Source organism: Impatiens glandulifera, chromosome 6 (assembly GCF_907164915.1).
Source record: "Impatiens glandulifera chromosome 6, dImpGla2.1, whole genome shotgun sequence".
Taxonomy (NCBI): Eukaryota; Viridiplantae; Streptophyta; class Magnoliopsida; order Ericales; family Balsaminaceae; genus Impatiens; species Impatiens glandulifera.
In genome coordinates, this window is record NC_061867.1 from 6819310 (window position 1) to 6838116 (window position 18807).

Consider the following 18807-nt stretch of genomic DNA (forward strand, 5'->3'; position numbering starts at 1 on the left):
TTCATATTTAGGTTAGTGTTTAGGGTTTAGTGGTTAAAGTTTCTACTTCTAAAAATCTATTGCTTCATCCATTTATTTAACATATCTTGAAGTTTTGAAAAGCTTTTATTTTTTTTTTTAATTTATATTTGCATCTGACAGACAATCATAACGGTTCTTCTCAGATTGTTTTGACTCTCAAACAGGTGATAGAAAATAATAATAAATTATGTTTGGAATAAATCTTATATTTAAAATTTGAGTTAAACGAATAAATTTTATTAAATTTGTTAATATATACTTAATTAAATATATTTTAGAGTATTATTTCATTCAAATTGATATTCAAATAAAATATTTAAAAAAATATTTTTTTTAAATTTATTTTTTCCATTTCCAAATTGGGCAAATATTATTTATTATTTTGTTTAACTAGAAATAACTTTTGTTTTGTTTAAATTATAATAAAAGTCATATGATAAATTGTTACACATGTACTGTTTGAAAATCAACTCATCTGTAAACAATATATCTTAAAAGTAAACTTAAAAAAAATAGCAATAATATTTCTATTCAATTTTATAACGTTCTTAATAAAAAATAGATTAAAATATTATATAAATCTATTTTCACTTAAACTACCCTTATAATCCATTCAATTTACAAAATTTTAGAAACTTTACATAAATCTATTTTCACTTATAATAAACTTTATATTTGCGCGTTTACTTTAATTTATAAGAAATTATAATTATAATACAGAAAATACAATAACAATAATTATTATTATAAAGAAGATAATACAATAATAGAGTAATGTACATATGCTAGCAACTAATTAAATCCTCAAATGGGGTCATCACTTAGAATCCAAGAATTCTAGGATCAATTAATTACAGAGGATTTCAGTACAAAATTACAATAATATCCCTACTAAAAACATTTTTTTTTTGAAAAATTGGGTTAAAAGATTATTTTTAGAAGGGTAATTTAGGAATTACATTACAAACACAACCACCATATTACATGGTGGTGGTCGAATGGAGTTCAATAGAACCATAATAAAGAAGTTCTTCAATCATTTGTTCAACATGATCATCTTCAAGCATCTTCAATTCCTCTTCTTTCCGATCACTGGTTTCAACTCCGGTCATCTTCTCCGGCACCCACATTGGAAGAATTTGAGCTTGCCCTGATGTCGGCGCCGGCACCGGCGCCGGAGAAAACTTGTTGGTGTTATTATTTGCAGATTGAAGTGAAGCCATGTAACATTTGTGTAATTTCGCCGTTAAGGTAGCGGTTAGTAACTTGGACGCCGGCGACTGCGCCGCCGCCGGATTGTATGGGAAATTGGTTCGGGCTCGTGGACCACACATTAGAAGGGCGGCTTCATCGTAGGCCTTGGCTGCATCCTCTGCCGTCTCGAATGTTCCTAACCAGATTCTTGTTTTGCTGTAAAAGGAGAAAGATGAGAAATTTAGTAGCCGGAAAAGAAACAGGGGAGATGAAAGATTTAAGATTTCGGAAAATTTGTAAATTTACAGAAGTGGGTGGCGAATTTCGGAGACCCATGATCCCCAATGTCGTTGTCGGACGCCTCTGAATCGCTGCTGTGGTCTAGCCATGGTGGTTGGCGTTTGTAGAAACGCAGCGGTTTGGTTTTTGTTGAGAAGAGGTGGAAGAGGAGTATAAGTAGTAGAAGGAATTAGGATTTATTGGGAACTAATTTAAGGAAAGAGAGATTGGGACCCATATGTGAAAGATGGTAGGGCTTGTTTGGTTTTTTATGTTATTTTAATAATGTTTGGAGAAAAATATTGTTTGATTTTCTTTTAAACTCACTTGTTGCGCCTGATTAAATGGTTAAGTGTGTTTGCGGGTTATATATATAATTTGTTTTTCCATTTTCTTCTAGTCTAGCGACATTAAAATGTTAATACTAACTCTAAGTTCCTAAGTTCGAATCCATCGGTCGACAAATTATGTGCCTAGTTAAATGATTAAGTGTGTTTGCGGGCTACATATTTAATCCGTTGTCAAATTTATACCTACTTTTAGCCTAAACTTCAACAATATATGGATATCTCTGGCCTTCCTGAGGTTTTGGGTTCGAGCCCGTCAGACTACAAGTTCTGCGATTGGTTAAGTGTGTTTGCGGGTTATATGTTAAACTCGCGGGGATTAGTCGCACTCCACAGGAGAAACGGAATTCAGCGTTCTAAAAAAAAATAATAATAATAATAATTATGTTTTTGAAATGGAAAGTTGCATATTTCACCATTTCAAAAAATTACTATAGATTTTATTCAAAATCTCTACAAATTCACTATTATTATTTGCCTAATCAAATTAGGTCAAACACTTTTAGATCTCTTCTCTCACACCATTTTTTTAGTCCAATTAGTTACCATTTGGGTACATATATCTTTCTTTGGAAATGACATCTGGCAAAGTGATGTATTAGTTTAATAAATAGGTTGTTGGAGTACCTAAAACTAAAATAAAAAAATTCTAAGAAAGTGGCCAAATTCACTTCACATGACTAGAACATAAACATTTCAAATTTAGAAAATATTTTCTTTCAAATTCGAATCAAGACGAGATTACATAGGCAGAAAATATGGAAAAAGAAACTTTTTGGTACGTTATCTTGTCAAAAGTTTTTTATTTGAGAAAAATATCATATTTACAAAATTTGGCAACAAAAAGAGTTTTACAAAATAATTTTCATGTGACTTAGTCACATTTTATCATATCAACCTATTAAAATAATTAATAAATTACTAATTTTTAAATTTAGTAACACATTTAAAACTTTATACAAATTTTCTATTAAATTTGGATTATACTTTTTTCACATTATGTGACATCATTTAGTCTATCAACATCACAATCAAAATAGCATCACTTATAAAACATGTGGTTGTATCTTGATCCCAATGAAGCATATAAATTTAATTTAATTTGGTAAAAAAATCTAAGAAAGTGGCCAATTTCACTAAAAATTACTAGGAAACAAAATCTTCAAATTAAAAAAAAATTAATTTATTTGATATTTTACTCTTTCAAATTCGAATATAGGCAAGATTGCATAGAAGGAAAATCCGAAAAAAGATGGGACTTTTAGTACGTCATTTTGTCAAAAGTTTCTTACCTAAAAAATATCATCATTTTACAAATTCCGTAAAAAAAAAAAAAAAAATAAGAAAGTTGAAAGGTTTCACAAAATAAAGTTACATGTAGCTCAGTCATATTTTATCATACCAATTGTCAAAAACTTGTTTTTATTTTGATTTTTTTTTTAAAATAATAGTGGTTAAAATGGTTGATAAAATATTAATTTTCAAATTTATTGAAAATTTCTTCATCAATTCTCATAATATTCTCTTTCACTTAAGATAGATTTTTATATGAGCATGACTTAGTCTATCAACATCAACATCCAAAGTAAAACAAAGATGATTTTTTTTTTAGTTTGGAAAAATTATATATTGATACTATGTTTTAAATTATAGCTTAACCCATTTGGAACAAAATTTTGAAGTAGGTTTCACTTCTTTGAATTGGATAAATTTAATTTAATTTGGTAAAAATTAATAACCTAGAATTGAAACTTTGAATCACAAATTGAATAATTGGGTGTTTGTTTAGAAGACTAGATTTGAAAATACATGTAATTTGTAACCAAAGTATGAGTAACAATTTGGTTCATGTATATATATTAACATGTTGAGGTCATCTCCAACCCTTAATCTCATTCTCACACTCAAAATATAGTAAACGTCACATCAAACAATAATTTATCTCTAATTCAAAAATTCATTTTCAAACTCAAAAAAATATTATCAGAATATTCATTTTCTTATCAACTTTTTAACATTTTCAATATTATCTACATATTTATAAATTTTACAAATTAAACCCCAATATTTTTTTTATTTACTTAAAAATCTTGAAATCGACTATTTTCGTCCTGAAATCTTTATTAATTCTATTTTCATCCTGAAATCTTTATCAATTAATGTAGTCTAAAATGTCTTTTATTTTTAATTTGTAGTTTGTAATGTTATTTCCCTAATTTGTATTTTGTTTTAATGTATTTTTAATTTTTTTTAAATTTTTTGTTAATTATTATAAATTTAGGATACATACAAAAATATAAAAGAAAAATAAATAAATATATATAAATAAATAAAATTAATATGTAAATAAATTATATAAATATATAAAAAGACAAAATTAATATATTAAAAAATTATATAAAAAATAAAATAAATTATATAAACAAGATTAATATATAAATAAATTATATATAAAAAAAATTAAACCTATAACTTTAAATTCAGTTTGTAAATAAATATTAAAATACAACAAAAACTGAAATATGCGTTTTCAGGAGAGAGGAATGGATAAAAAAAAACTCATTATCCGTATGAGTTTAATGGTGGATTAGAGCTTTCAAACCCAAAATGGGTTTAAGTATGTCGTTGAATTGGAGACGGTCTGAGCGATATTAACTTAAACCTTAATTGTTTAGTAATTTAGGTCAAAATCTCTAACATTAACCTGGTTTATTTGTTTGTAATTGACTTGAACCGAATTTGATTGACCCGATTGACTTGACTCAGCTCGAACTCAACAAAATTTAATCTGATTTAATTAATATCACATCTCTATTCCATATTAAAATGATATGGACATAAGAGAACAATGAAGTTAAATCATAAATCTGTTTATTTAATACCTTATATAGAAAATGGTTGAGTAAAAATACACCAAATTCTAAAAAAAAAAAATTATAAATGGATTGACGGATTTATTTTGAGTCATTTTAGGTCGATCAAATTTTGACATGTTTATTAATCAGATTAAATGAGTTCGACTTGATTTCGATTTCGACTCGAACCAAAAAATACATGACTCTAACCTGATTTTAATGTTTTGTGTTTGGGTAAAAATTGACGGACAAGTATTAAAGCAACCCAATATTTCTTTGTTATAAATGGGGTTATTATTTGATCTAGCTAATTATTAACCCAAATATTGGAATCTTAAAGAAAACAAATTAAGGAGTGATAAGGACAGAAGTGTGTATTGTAATAGAGGGGCATCATAAAAAACATGATTAAGTCAATCTTTTAGGCTGGGGACATGATCAATAAAGAATTGAAACCGCAATAATTAGACCAACAAACCATGATGATATTATGAATCTAAGACACTATTGTGGAATCATTTAAGCAAGGACCAATCACTATCAATTTTTTATATTTTTTAATTAATTAATCAATCTGACACTACTTTTTATTATTTTTAATATTAAAATTTGTAGTTATCAATTATATATATTATAATACTTATCTACATACTCATTATTTAATATGCAGTTAATATATATAATAGTACTAGTGAATTATATCAAATAATATATGCATGTACCAAAATTTATTAGTGCACAATAAAATTGAAGATTGATGTAAAATATCTGAAATAGTATATATATATATATATTTTTATTTTTGTTAGTTATTTAAAAATATTATTTGTTTATTTTATTTTGTTTGTATATACTGTTTGATCATTCATTTGTATTTATACCCACAAAATCCTACCTATTTTAAATAAGGAGGCATATGTGTATCCATAGATGATCTAATAGTCATAACTGAGATTGGATCTTCAGCCTCTAAGATTTTATTTTGTGAGGATCCTTAATTTGTCTAAGATTTTTCATCTATTAATGCGCCAAAAGAAGGTTAAATGCAGCATCGAGAATGGTTGTTAGTACATTTAATTTGTGATTTTAATTTTCATAAAGTTTTTCCTTACAAATGATATTAGGGTGAATTTCATTACGAGAATTGGAGTTGGCATTCAAATTCTAATTTCAATTCACAAAAATTCACATTCAATTCTTATGTTTAAAAAAAAATATAGAATTATAATTTAATTTTAATTTTTACGTTTAAAAAAAATATAATAATTTTTTTAATATATTGGTTTCATACACCCTGTTAGAATAATTTAGTGTAAAGAGTTTTACTGGGCTCGATCCTCATTAAAAAAAAATATCAGTTCAACATTTAAATTTTCTAAATTAAAATAAAATCGGTTCAACACATTAATTGTGTTATAAACGATATATTAATAAGATGTCTAAAGTAATTTGAGATAAATATGTGATGGACTAGTTTCCATAGTTTGTAAAGCTCAATTTTTGTTCCTTTAGGATGTTCTTGTGGAAAGTTGTCATTTTAATTAATGCATATCCTTCTAAGTGGGAAATGTTGTCTATTAGATTATGTAAGGATTAATGTTGTAATTTGTGTTTTGAGAAAGGAGTTTATGAGGTTGTTTTCAGCGTTAATATGTTAAAATGTACAAGTTAAAACTATGTCTGATATGGGTATACGTTGTTTTCATATTTGCTTCAAAAGGAGATTTATTTTTGAGTCGATGAGATATGTTATGACAACTTTAACGAATATGTGATAATGAATTGAGTTTAAACAAGAGATTATATACTTTGAAGTGTAACCGTCATTCAGTGTGACCAATTATTTTGTTTATTATCTAATTAGGTAAATATATTAGGAAAACTTTATAAATTCATCAAAGTGGTAGTCTCAACCGGAGGTTAGAACCAACTTTAAAGTATATTTGGAAATGGATTGAGTTCAAATATGTAAGATTTTATAATTTGAAATTTAATGTTCATTCTCTCATTTATTTTGCTTTATTACTTTAACTAATATGTGGAAATTAATTGAGTTCAAATAAAGAAAATTATATATTTTAAAGTGTAACGGTCGTTCAATGGACAATTATTTTGTTTTATAAATTCAATGAAGTGGTAGTCTTAAAGGGATGTTAAGGCCAACTTTAACGTATTTGTGGAAATGGATTTTACACCTTGAAATGTAATGTTCATTATGTATGACTTGTTTATTTTGCTTTATTATATAATTGGGCCGATATGTGACATGAACGTGTATATGTGAGAATAGATTGAGTTCAAATAAGGAAATTTTATAATTTGAAGTGTAATAGTCATTGAGATAACATATTATTTTGCTTTATTATCAAATTCGACAAATATGCCGTGCACAAATTTATAAATACACTGAAGTGGGTAGCCATAATCGGATGTTAGGGCCAACTTTAATGTATATGTGACAATGAATTGAGTTCAAATAAAGAAGATTTTATATTTTAAAGTGTAACGACCATTAAACATGACCCATTATTTTGCTTTATTATCAAATTCAGCATAGATACACTGAAGTGTGTAGCCGTAACCGGATGTCAGGGCCAACTTTAACGTATACGTGAGAATACATTAAATTCAAATAAAAAAAAATTATATTTTAAAGTTTAACGGTAATTGAGTAGGACCCATTATTTTGTTTTATTATCAAATTTGGTGCACAAATTTATAAATAGACTGTAATACTGAAGCGGGTAACCATAACCAAATGGTAGAGCCAACTTTAACATATATGTGAATGGATTGAGTTCAAATAAAGAAGATTTTATATTTTGAAGTGTAACGGTCATTGAGTATGAACAATTATTTTGCTTTATTATAAAATTCGAAAAATATGCGTAAACTTTGTAGATACACTGAAGCGGTAGCCATAACCGAATGTTAGAGCCAACTTTAAAAAAGATTAAATTCAAATAAAGAAGATTTTATATTTTGAAGTCTAATGGTAATTGAGTATAACCCAATATTTTGGATTATTATAAATTCGGCAAATATTATATGTGTGCAAATTTATAGATACACTTAAGCAGGTAGGCATAATCAGATTTTAGGGCCCTTTAACGGATACGTGACACTAGATTGAGTTAAATAAAGAAGATTTTATATTGTTAAGTGTAACGGTTATTGAGTATGACCCATTATTTTTGCTTTATTATCAAATTCGACAAATATGTAGTGCACAACTTTATAGTATACTAAAGTGGGTGCCATACCCGGATGTTAAAGCCAACTTTAACGTACATGAGAATAGATTGAGCTCAAATAAAAAAGATTTTATATTTTGAAGTGTAATGGTATAATTGAGTATGACTCATTATTTTGCTTTATTATAGATACACTAAAGCGGGTAGCTATAACCACATTTTAGGGCCAACTTTAACTATATGTGACAATATATTGAGTTCAAATAGAAGATTTTATATTTTGAAGTGAAACTGTGATTATGACCCATTATTTTCCTTTTTTTTTTATCAAATTCGGCAAATATACCGTGCACAACAACTTTCTAGATACACTGAAGCGGGTAGCAATAACCGAATGTTATAGCCAACTTTAACGTATATGTGAGAAAGGATTGAGTTCAAATAAAGAAGATTTTATATTTGACGTGTAACAGTCATTATGTACGATCCATTATTTTGCTTTGTTATCAAATTCGATAAATATGTCATGTGCAACTTTATAGATATACTGAAGCGGGTAGTCCTAACCGGATGTCAGGGTCAACTTTAACGTATATATGAGAATAGATTGAGTTCAAATAAAAAAAATATTTTGGAATGTAATATTCATTTAGTTTTATTATCGAATTGGATAGATATATTAGAACAACCTTATACATACATAGAATTGAATTGAGTAACCTTAACAAGATGCTAATGAAATTTTACCGAATATATGAGAATGGAATGAGTTCAAATACGAACGAATTTATACTTTAAAGCATAATGGCATTCTATACTTTGAAGAGTAATGATCATTAAGTAACTAATTTTTTTGCTTTATTATCTAATTTATCGTGACAAATTTAATTGTATATACATGGCATATGTTAGAGTTCAAATATCAAAGATTATATGCTTTCAAGTGTAATATTCATTGAGTGTGGCCATTTATTTTTGCTTGATTGTCTAATTGGGTTGTCAATTATTTATTTAATAGTTTTGTTTTTGTATTTGGTGCATTTTTTTGGCTTTATCTTTGTTTTTTACTAAGTCTAATGTTTGTAGCTAATTTCTCTTTTTAACTGCTATTAATTTTCTGATATAATAAACTGTATCATTGTAAGATAAAATAAAAATACATTTTCTTTAAAAGGAAAAATTAATAAAAACATGTCATTTAGATGACAAAGCCAGAATTTGAAAATTCTTAAAACATAGAGTCCGAATAAAATTATGAAGCCAATTATCGAGACCTCTCGAAGAATATCCATAATTTTCCAGCCTAGTTGTGGAGGATCCAAACATAATCTTTGGACAAGGTTATAAAAATTGAACTCATATCATTTAAGTTTCACTAAAAATCTTTTATTAATATGAAGTAATTTATTATTGAGTGACACAAAAAATGCTCTATACCTAATTATTCAAATTTCTCAAGAATCTTTTATAAATCTAGAAATATCTAAAACATAAAAAAAAAAAAAAAAACTCAACAAACCTTAAATGTTTCCAAAAATAAATAAATAATCATATTCTAATCCATCCAACATAGTCATGTTGTTTGTTGGGGTCAGATGCTTGCTTATATAAAATAAATATGGAATATTTTGAAAATAAGAACATACCCATATGACATTCTCGGGAAGGAGTGACATCAAATTGTTAACCAAATGTGTTATTTATTGTTATTATAAATATTATAAAAATTGTATCATTCATAAAATTATTATTAAAACGTTTTATGAGATTAATGGATGGAATCGACGAGTTATTCATTTTTATAAAATACTTGCAAATTTAATAACCCATTGTGCAACCTTTATATATTTTTTATTTTTAATATATATGTATTGATATTTAATATATATGTATTAATATATAATTTCATAATAATATTAGTTGGGCGGCCATGCCCCTCAATATGATGTGCACCCACGTGCATAGTAAGCAGCCCCATGTTGTAGAAAGAGAATATTTTTTTGGCTATATCTTTATTTATCTATACTTATTTTAATAGTGTTTTTTTAATATTTTGAAATAATTTTTTTTAATTTTTAATTTTAAATATTACAAAATGTTGTATTATTTAAACATTTTATCAATATTTAGAAATAATATTGATATAAATAATAGTTGTTTAAGCATAACCATAAAAGTATTATAAAAATATGAGTATTCATTTTATCATCAAACACACTCAAAACACAACGAGATTAACCATTTAAGAGTACAATAAAAATATAAGCCAAAATGCTCACACAAACATAACATAAAATCTAACGTTAACGAGTTCGGAGATCCTCAAAAAGATTAATGAGTTCACCGACTGCTTGCACATATTTTAAAAAAAGATCAACCTTATTGTCATAATAAACCTCAATTTATACGGTAATTTTTGACTAAATTAAAATTGAGAATCTAAATTTAACTTTTTAATCTGAATTTATCATTTGATGTTTAAATCTTGATATTTTACTAATATTAAAAAGTGGTGGGAAGAAAATAGGATAATTGCCGACGCTTATTATTGTGCCACATAAAATATGTCGCTAAGGTTATTACCAGCGTTTTAAGGCGACGCAAGAAACGCTGGTATTGTTAATATTTAAACGCCTTATTTAGTGACGCTCCTTATTTTTTACTTTCGTACCATGTAACAACGATTAATTAGTAACGCTGTTCGATATATAGCGACGGATAATATATTAATAATCAAACTTTAGCGACACTTTTATTCAAATATTGATAATACTAAATTATTTTAATTAAAATTCTCAAATATATTACTTTTTTAATACAAATAAACTTACATGTATTTATAATAAGATAAAATTTTATGATTGAACATTTTTCCTATTATCACCTAAAAAGAACAATTATTTCCAAAAAATACAATATAAAAATTATATTTTCTTAAATAGTTTTTCAAAGGTTTGCTTAATATTTATCTTTTCATTTTTTAGTTTTTTTTTTGCAATATGCTCAATTTTACAATGTCATTTATCTTTTCCAAATTATCATCGTCATTCTCTTTTAATTATTAAGTCTAAATTAACCGGTTCAAATAGCATTCAAACTTGTTGTTTTGAATTTCAAAATCGCATTTTAAATTATATTTTTTCTTATAAGTGAACTGAATGAGAATCTAAATTTTAGACTCCGAATTGGCGAAATCAAATAAACTGACTATTTTTTAATTCATTCAACAAAACCAAAGATTCAATTATTCAGTTTAGTGACAGTCGAACTGCTTGACCACCAATTAATCATGCTTAAAATTTTAAAATATGCATAATTTAGTTACTACCGAAAATTAATAATCAAAATTCTCTTAATAGTTAAGTTTTGCCACGTCAATGTTATTTATAAATAAAATTAATTCGTCAATTTAATACCGTTTGAAATATAGTTTCTTTTCGAATAAAAAACAAACTTAATCTATTTTTATAAGAGTTAAATTTATTTATGTATAATAATATAAATTTTTAATATATTATAAAAATATATAATATCAAATATATATAACGGTTCATCACGAGATTCTTCGAAACCGAACAAAATGGAAGGATAATAAACATTATTCCGAAGTAAAATAGGCAGGAATGATAATCGCATTTTTTCCTTGGAAAAACCCATTGTCATAGATAGAAGAAGAAATAAATCACTTAAAACCTACAAAAACTAAATTCAAAGAAGGGTCTGATTCCATTTCCATCTTATCTCAATTCTCAGGTTGTAAACATCATCTCCCTCAATTCTTCTCTTCATAACCAACGCAAACTCATTTTACATATATTTGCAGGTATATTCAGTGAGATTTCGCACTTCATTTTCCTGATTCAATCTAATACTTTCACCAATTTCTTGTTTTACTGCCGAATCATCTTCGGCTGATTTATGATTTCATTCAAATTCTTATAAGTTTGCTTTTATGTGATCTGATACAGATGGCTTCGTTAATGCTACACATCACCTCTTCTTTATCTGCTCCATCCTCTCCGTTACATGCCTGCAAGGTAGGATGGAATTGAAAGATGAGTTTTTGGTATTAAATTGCACTTATTCTCTCACGTTCTTTGTTTTATAGCAGAATGATTTGAAGGTAGCAACAATTGGTGGAACTGCTTACCTGAAGAAGGATTATAGAAATCCATTTATAACAACTAAGGTTCCTTTTCACTTTTGTTTCAGATAATTCTAGAGTATGTGGAATATGGGTCATTAGTTTTGTTTCAAGTTACTGAAATTTGTAAGTAAAACAAGCTAAATGAATTTGATCCAAAAATGGTGACTACATCTGCTGCAATTTTCAGTTTGTTTGTTTTAATTCGAATTGTGTTTTCTTCTACAGTCAAGTGGATGGATATCTATGACTTTTGCAGATGATGTTTCTTATTTTGATGGAATTGAAATGGCTCCTCCTGATCCAATTCTTGGGGTTTCTGAAGCATTTAAGGAAGACACAGATGTGAAGAAACTCAACCTTGGTGTTGGAGCTTACCGAACAGAGGACCTGCAACCTTATGTCCTTAATGTTGTTAAGAAGGTCTATTTTCATGCTGAAATATATTTATGATTGTAAGTTTTCAGAGAAAATATGCAAATTTCTCAATAACTTGTATCATATTGCCTGCCATACACTTGCAGGCTGAGCATCTTATGCTGGAAAAGGGGGTGAACAAAGAGGTGCTTCATTGCGAATTCTGAATTTGTAGGTTTATTTCTAAGAAATATATTAATTAGTCCCAATTTTCAGTATCTTCCAATTGAAGGTTTAGCTGAATTCAACAAGGTTACAGCAGAGTTACTATTTGGAGCAGATAATGAAGTGATTCAACAACAAAGAGTATGTTTAAATTTCAACTGAATTTTTCATAACCGCCCATAATGTTATATTCATGTTGCTCGGTTAAGCACACTCTATTGTTGAACATTTGTATTTCCTTATTTTAGGTTGCTACTGTTCAAGGTCTTTCAGGCACTGGTTCTCTGCGGCTTGCTGCTGCACTTATTGAACGCTATTTCCCTGGGGCAAAAGTGCTGATATCATCACCAACCTGGGGTAAGAAACTTCATTTGTAGCTTCTTGGATTTTTTTTTCTTTGTTTGTGTAGAATGATGATTTAAAATATGAACCCTTTATCAGGTAATCACAAGAATATTTTCAATGATGCTAGAGTTCCTTGGTCTGAATATCGGTATTATGATCCCAAAACAGTTGGATTGGATTTTGATGGGATGATGTCAGACATAAAGGTAATGCAAAATCTTTTATTTCTTGAAAGGTGTATTTTCTCATCTATATTGTCCTGTGAGAACTCATTTCTGAATATCATATTATTCAAGCAGAGGCCATTGAATTTCTTCCCCTTCTCATCTATGGCTTTCTTTCTATTTTCGATCCTAGATGTCTGCTAACATGTTCTATGTACTGTATTAATTTCCAGTCAGCTCCAGAAGGATCTTTCATACTACTTCACGGATGTGCTCATAATCCAACTGGGATTGATCCAACTCCAGTACAATGGAACAAAATTGCTGATATCATTGAAGAGAAGGGGCACATTCCATTCTTTGACGTTGCCTACCAGGTATTATTGCACTATTGAAGTTTTTTTTTTGCTAAGACACTATTGAGCCCTTTTGGAAACACCTGTCTGGATCTAAAATTGTCTATGCGCGAGATTATGTTTGGAAACTAAACTTAGTCGTAGACACATTCAATAATTGATTAGTTTATTTTTTTACATAAAACCGATTACTTGGAAAAACCTTTGTTTGATGAAAAAAATGGATTATTTGGATAAATGATTAAAATATACTTTGTATTTAATATTTAAAATGTTATAAAAATAAAGTAAGGAATTTAATATTTTGGTTGATGATGAGATAATAATTTAAACAAGGTAATGTCTCCACTTTCTGTTTGACCTATCCATGTTGGGAATTTGCAAATGAATGATTTTCAGCAATAGTGTTTCGGTCTCTAAATTTGTGTATCAATCCTATAAGTTGACTTATCTTTTAAAAAAAAATTATGCTGCATTGATTAGACACTCTGATCATGACTCGTAAACATAGGGATTTGCCAGTGGAAATCTTGACGTTGATGCATCATCTGTGAGATTATTTACTGCACGTGGAATGGAGCTTCTCGTTGCTCAATCATACAGCAAAAATCTCGGTCTTTATGCTGAGAGGATTGGAGCCATCAATGTTGTTTGTTCCTCATCTGATGCAGCAGTTAGGTACATATCTGGGGATTCTATTGGTTCATAAAAATTAAACTTGGATCTTTCAAGCCATTATCAAAATGAAAATCGACGATAAAAGTTTACACTTTTTATGTGCAGGGTGAAGAGTCAATTGAAAAGAATTGCAAGACCAATGTACTCGAATCCTCCTGTTCACGGAGCCAGAATTGTTGCTAATGTTGTCGGAGATTCAGTTCTCTTCAATGAGTGGAAACAGGAGATGGAATTGATGGCAGGAAGAATCATGGAAGTTCGAAAAAAATTATATGACAGTCTTCTTAATAAGGATAAGAGTGAAAAAGATTGGTCATATATTCTTAAGCAGATTGGCATGTTCTCTTTTACTGGTCTAAACAAAGCTCAGGTATTATTTATTACACTTTTTTTCACATTTTTGAAAAGTGACTAGAGCAAACATATTTTAGCCTAATGAAAAAGATTTACAAATTTTGTAATAAGATGCTGAAATTTCATCAGATGAATACAAAAGTATCATAACTAACCTATTACTTTCTTTTTTTGAGTGGTTTAGAGCGACAACATGACAGATAAGTGGCACGTGTACATGACAAAGGATGGAAGGGTGTCCTTGGCCGGTTTGTCTTCAGCCAAGTGCGGATATCTTGCAGATGCCATCATCGATTCATATTACAATGTCAAGTGAGATGTCAATTTGGGTCGATCGCATGTCAAATGCATTTGGTGAGTGATCTATATATTGAAAATGTACTATATTTTTTAACTGTCTCGATATGGTTCAACTTTAGCCTCAACTCCAATAAGGTATTTTCAGTTGTAGTTTGTTCTATCGGTTTTAACAAAGTTTTGACAATTGTATTTTATTGTATAATGGTTATTAGTAAAAAAAAATACATTAATGCTGCAGCATAGATGACTTCAGGTAGCTTATAGTTTAGACTTTTGAAATAACTAATCAATATTTACTTGCATAGCATGCCACACATTTGTATAGTAAAATAATTTAGTTAAATCCAATGATTTTTTAACCTTTTTTTCTTTGTAAAAGTAGAGTATTGTAGTATAGGATGGGATAGTAAGGTAATAAGTAAACTTAATGGGTTATGAAGAGTATGTATTATTTGGGAAAATAAATGAATTATTAGTATAACCTGGTTATATTTGGGAAAATTGTAAAAAAAATGTGCTAAAAACCAAATTATAGTCATAAATTATAAATTAATAATTACAAAATTTTATGCAAAATTAAGAACTTGTTTGATCTGAGATTATTTAGATTTAATCCAACTCATCTTATTTCTATTGTCAATCTTACTATAAATTAAATAATTCAAATCATCAATTAAAATATTCGATGCACAAATATATCATTTTATGTAGAGAGTCAGATAAATAAAATAGTTACAAACTGAATAAAATAAACATACCTAGATTGGAAAAAAAAAATCCAGAAAAAGAAAAGAAAATGTCCAGTGTTGTGTTATCATCTTGAACTGATAGAAAGTCTTGTATTCCTCAAGGTACCTCCAAGCTCAACAGGAACAAGAGGGATCAGAGAATGCAAAACATCTGTAATCAATGGTCGATAGCTCGGTTCAGGCTGTACGCATAGAACAGCTACAGCAGCAACCTATATATCGAAACTCAGGTTAGATTCATTCATTCACATAAATTGAATTCAAATCCTCAATAAATTTGTTTACATACTTGAAATAGATGCTTTAGATCCATTGTATCTCTAATCACAGGATCCACAATGACAGGTAGCTTTATTCTATCAGTAAGCTGAGGCATTGCCTACACATTTCCATAATAATCAAACATCAAAACAAATCCAACAATGCAATCAATCATACATAAATAAGAAAAATAAAAATAATACAATACCCATGTAACAATAGACTGGCATTGAGATGGTGCCACTTTCTCCACAGCCTTTTTTCCCAATAAAAGCTCCAAAAGCACCACCCCAAACGCATACACATCACTTTTATCCGTCAATTTACCATCTAGGAGATACTCAGGAGCCACATATCCTAGTGTACCCGACAACTTGACATGGTTTTGGGTTCCATCGGTTAAGGCTAACCCGAAATCAGAGAGCTGAAATTCAGTCAAGATATTTTAATATTAATGGGTTGCCACCAGATCATACAGGGCTCATGAACTGAATATATGTTTAAACTATATTAATGTCTTTTTACCCAAATAATCCGATTTTCAATAACCTAGATTATTTGAAAATGACCACTTGATTATTCAAATCACACCCTAGATCAAACAAGGCCATAGAGTCTTTTTTTAATGATGTTGTTACCTTGGCATTGAAGTTAGCATCCAAAAGAATATTAGATGATTTCAGATCTCTATGAATCACTGATGGACTGCAGTGTTCATGTAGATATTCTAATCCCCTGGTCAAACACTTTCATTCAATCAAAAACAATAATATAATCATAATGCAAGTTTATTGAATTATAGCCAATAATCACCTAGCTATATCTAAAGCAATCTTCAGCCTATGATTCCATGACAATGCCGATCCACGAGATTGACCTTGAGAGCAAAAAAATAACATTTTTCTTAATACTCTTGCTTACAAAAACCTTATTCAAATGTAAAGTTATAAAACTCTTACCATGTAATTGAGTATCCAAGGATCCATTTTGCATCAATTCGTATACAATCAGCCTTGTTTCGCCTTTTATACTATAACCCAATAGAGATATAATATTTGGATGATGCATCTTACTTAAAAGACTCACTTCAGTCTGTGGTGATTACCAAAAAATGAAATGAAAACAGTTCTCAATTATCAAAATTTTCCTGCAAATCTCAAATTTATACCTCAAATTCCCTTATTGCATCTGGACTTCCAGTACTGTCTAGTTTCTTCACAGCAACAAGGAGATTGTTTCCTAAATCAGCCTTATAAACACACCCAAAACCGCCAACACCAAGAATGTTCATTTCATCGAAATTGTTTGTTCTTGTTTGTAATAGCTGATAATCCATTAATTTTCTACAATTCAACTTCATAGAATTGCATTCACCCATCACAAATGAATCAAGTGATATCCCATTCAAGGAATCTGCAGAGGTAGAGATAAATGAGTTGGGATCTGAGCAGAAGAAACAGAATTGGGAGAGTTTTTTACCTGAAGTTTGTGAATTCTTTTGGTGGATTTTGAATAATAAACTCTTTCTTCTTTGATAGATCCATAGACATAGTAATAAAGATAGAATGGTTCCTACTAGAACTGTACAAGTAATGATAAGAGCTATAACCAGTTTCATGTGTGGATCCTTTCTGTTTCGATGTTCTTCATTTTCAATCCCTGTTGAAGATATTGTTAAGAGATCAAATGGGTTTTTCTTTAAAGAAATTTGATTTTGAAATTGAATTACCTGGAGAGAAGGCAGCCATTGATGGTGAAGGAACTGGAGTTGCTGTTGCTGTTACTGCTGTTATGGAAGAACATTGATGGTGGAAATTCCAGATGGGTTCATTTAGAAGAAGAAGAAAGACAGTAAGAAGAAGATTCATAATCTCTCTTTTCTATATCTGTATGTAAATTATAGATCTATTTGTGTTCCAAATATCGAGGGATAAAGTTTTGGATCTTCTACTGTTTTTATTATTTTCTTTTTTGAAAACTCTGTCTTTCTCTTTCTTCTGTAGGGCCAATGATCATGGCTCTGACTTTGAGAGAGTGATAGTGAGAGGAGAGAAAGATCATAGATGATGCAGTTTTGATTGCTCATAATTCATAAAGATTTGGAATGGGAATTCAAATTTGTTTGTTTTTGACTTATTTGAGTTATTTTAAAAAATAAAACTTTTGTCATATTACCTCTTCTTTTAACTATTAAAATACATCTTATTTTATTTATAAAGTTTAATTTTAAATATAATATAAAGAAAATTTTATTTTATAACTTTAACAAAAATATTAATTATTAAAATTTAATTTTTATAAATAACTTTTTTTTATTAATGAACAAAGTAATTTATTTAAAATTATTTATAAATAATTTAAATAATCAAGTCACTTGAGCATGAACGGATCTATGTAGGGTTTTTTAAGTCCATTTCACCACCGAAGCATAGGTCCGTCCCTACTCGTTCAAATGATGAAAGCGGCGATATAAAAGATCAAATATTACCGAATTAATTCTTATTAAAAAAAAGTCTTAAATGGTAGTAATTGAGGTTATATTAATGCAAATTTTTAAATTTTTTTTTATCAATATTTATATTTTACCTTGCATGTCATGCATTTTTTTTTGTATGGACGGGAAGTAATACTGTATATCTTAACTTTTTATTTATATTGTATATTGTATATCGTATTGATATTTTAATATATCAAAATTTTGATATAATTTAAGTACATGACTAACATACCGAATATTGAGGGTATACTAATTTTGGTACAGTATAATATTATACTGTTTATATCGAATAATATTATATTTTGATTTTATTATTAAAAATTGAATTTTTATAATTAAATTATCATTAAATATATTTGAACAATAAAATAAACATGTTAAGGTTAAAATGAAATAATAGATACATGAAAAGTTAGTTTCAAATCTATTAAATAAATAAATTTATTAAGATAGATTGTTTGATGACCGATTTATCTTAGTGAAGAGT

The 18807-nt window shown here is 28.3% G+C and overlaps 3 protein-coding genes across 3 annotated transcripts; 1 reads left to right on the plus strand and 2 right to left on the minus strand.

Moving 5' to 3' along the window:
- Window positions 1–796: 796 nt before the first annotated feature.
- LOC124942725 (ethylene-responsive transcription factor ERF003-like) lies at window positions 797–1698 on the minus strand. Its single transcript, XM_047483278.1, has 2 exons — window positions 1522–1698; window positions 797–1431 (listed from the first exon to the last, which is right to left on the minus strand). Exons 1-2 carry the CDS (start codon window positions 1602–1604, stop codon window positions 1002–1004), a joined length of 513 nt encoding a protein of 170 aa, XP_047339234.1. The 5' UTR covers window positions 1605–1698; the 3' UTR covers window positions 797–1001.
- Window positions 1699–11858: 10160 nt separating this feature from the next.
- LOC124943036 (aspartate aminotransferase, chloroplastic-like) lies at window positions 11859–15924 on the plus strand. Its single transcript, XM_047483603.1, has 12 exons — window positions 11859–11927; window positions 11999–12079; window positions 12263–12457; window positions 12559–12597; window positions 12668–12757; window positions 12865–12973; window positions 13058–13167; window positions 13359–13502; window positions 13993–14159; window positions 14265–14529; window positions 14698–14867; window positions 15665–15924. The coding sequence occupies exons 1-11, from the start codon at window positions 11859–11861 to the stop codon at window positions 14827–14829; spliced, it is 1401 nt and encodes a 466-aa protein (XP_047339559.1). The 3' UTR covers window positions 14830–14867; window positions 15665–15924.
- LOC124941399 (probable receptor-like protein kinase At1g80640) lies at window positions 15508–17761 on the minus strand. The gene is made up of 9 exons (XM_047481713.1): window positions 17553–17761; window positions 17303–17482; window positions 16992–17236; window positions 16783–16915; window positions 16637–16700; window positions 16462–16558; window positions 16032–16247; window positions 15852–15941; window positions 15508–15774 (listed from the first exon to the last, which is right to left on the minus strand). Exons 1-9 carry the CDS (start codon window positions 17689–17691, stop codon window positions 15628–15630), a joined length of 1311 nt encoding a protein of 436 aa, XP_047337669.1. The 5' UTR covers window positions 17692–17761; the 3' UTR covers window positions 15508–15627.
- Window positions 17762–18807: the final 1046 nt, after the last annotated feature.

Bases quoted from the DNA above. Each gene is read 5' to 3' on its own strand.
- LOC124942725 (XM_047483278.1), bottom strand. From the start codon at position 1,604: ATGGCTAGACCACAGCAGCGATTCAGAGGCGTCCGACAACGACATTGG. The intron at 1,432-1,521 runs GTAAATTTACAA...CTCCTTTTACAG, and splicing joins GAAATTCGCCACCCACTTCT to CAAAACAAGAATCTGGTTAG.
- LOC124943036 (XM_047483603.1), top strand. From the start codon at position 11,859: ATGGCTTCGTTAATGCTACACATCACCTCTTCTTTATCTGCTCCATCC. The intron at 12,458-12,558 runs GTCTATTTTCAT...ATACACTTGCAG, and splicing joins TCCTTAATGTTGTTAAGAAG to GCTGAGCATCTTATGCTGGA. The intron at 12,758-12,864 runs GTATGTTTAAAT...TCCTTATTTTAG, and splicing joins AAGTGATTCAACAACAAAGA to GTTGCTACTGTTCAAGGTCT.
- LOC124941399 (XM_047481713.1), bottom strand. From the start codon at position 17,691: ATGAATCTTCTTCTTACTGTCTTTCTTCTTCTTCTAAATGAACCCATC. The intron at 17,237-17,302 runs GTAAAAAACTCT...CTACCTCTGCAG, and splicing joins AAAGAATTCACAAACTTCAG to ATTCCTTGAATGGGATATCA. The intron at 15,942-16,031 runs GTATTGTATTAT...GGAAATGTGTAG, and splicing joins GCCAGTCTATTGTTACATGG to GCAATGCCTCAGCTTACTGA.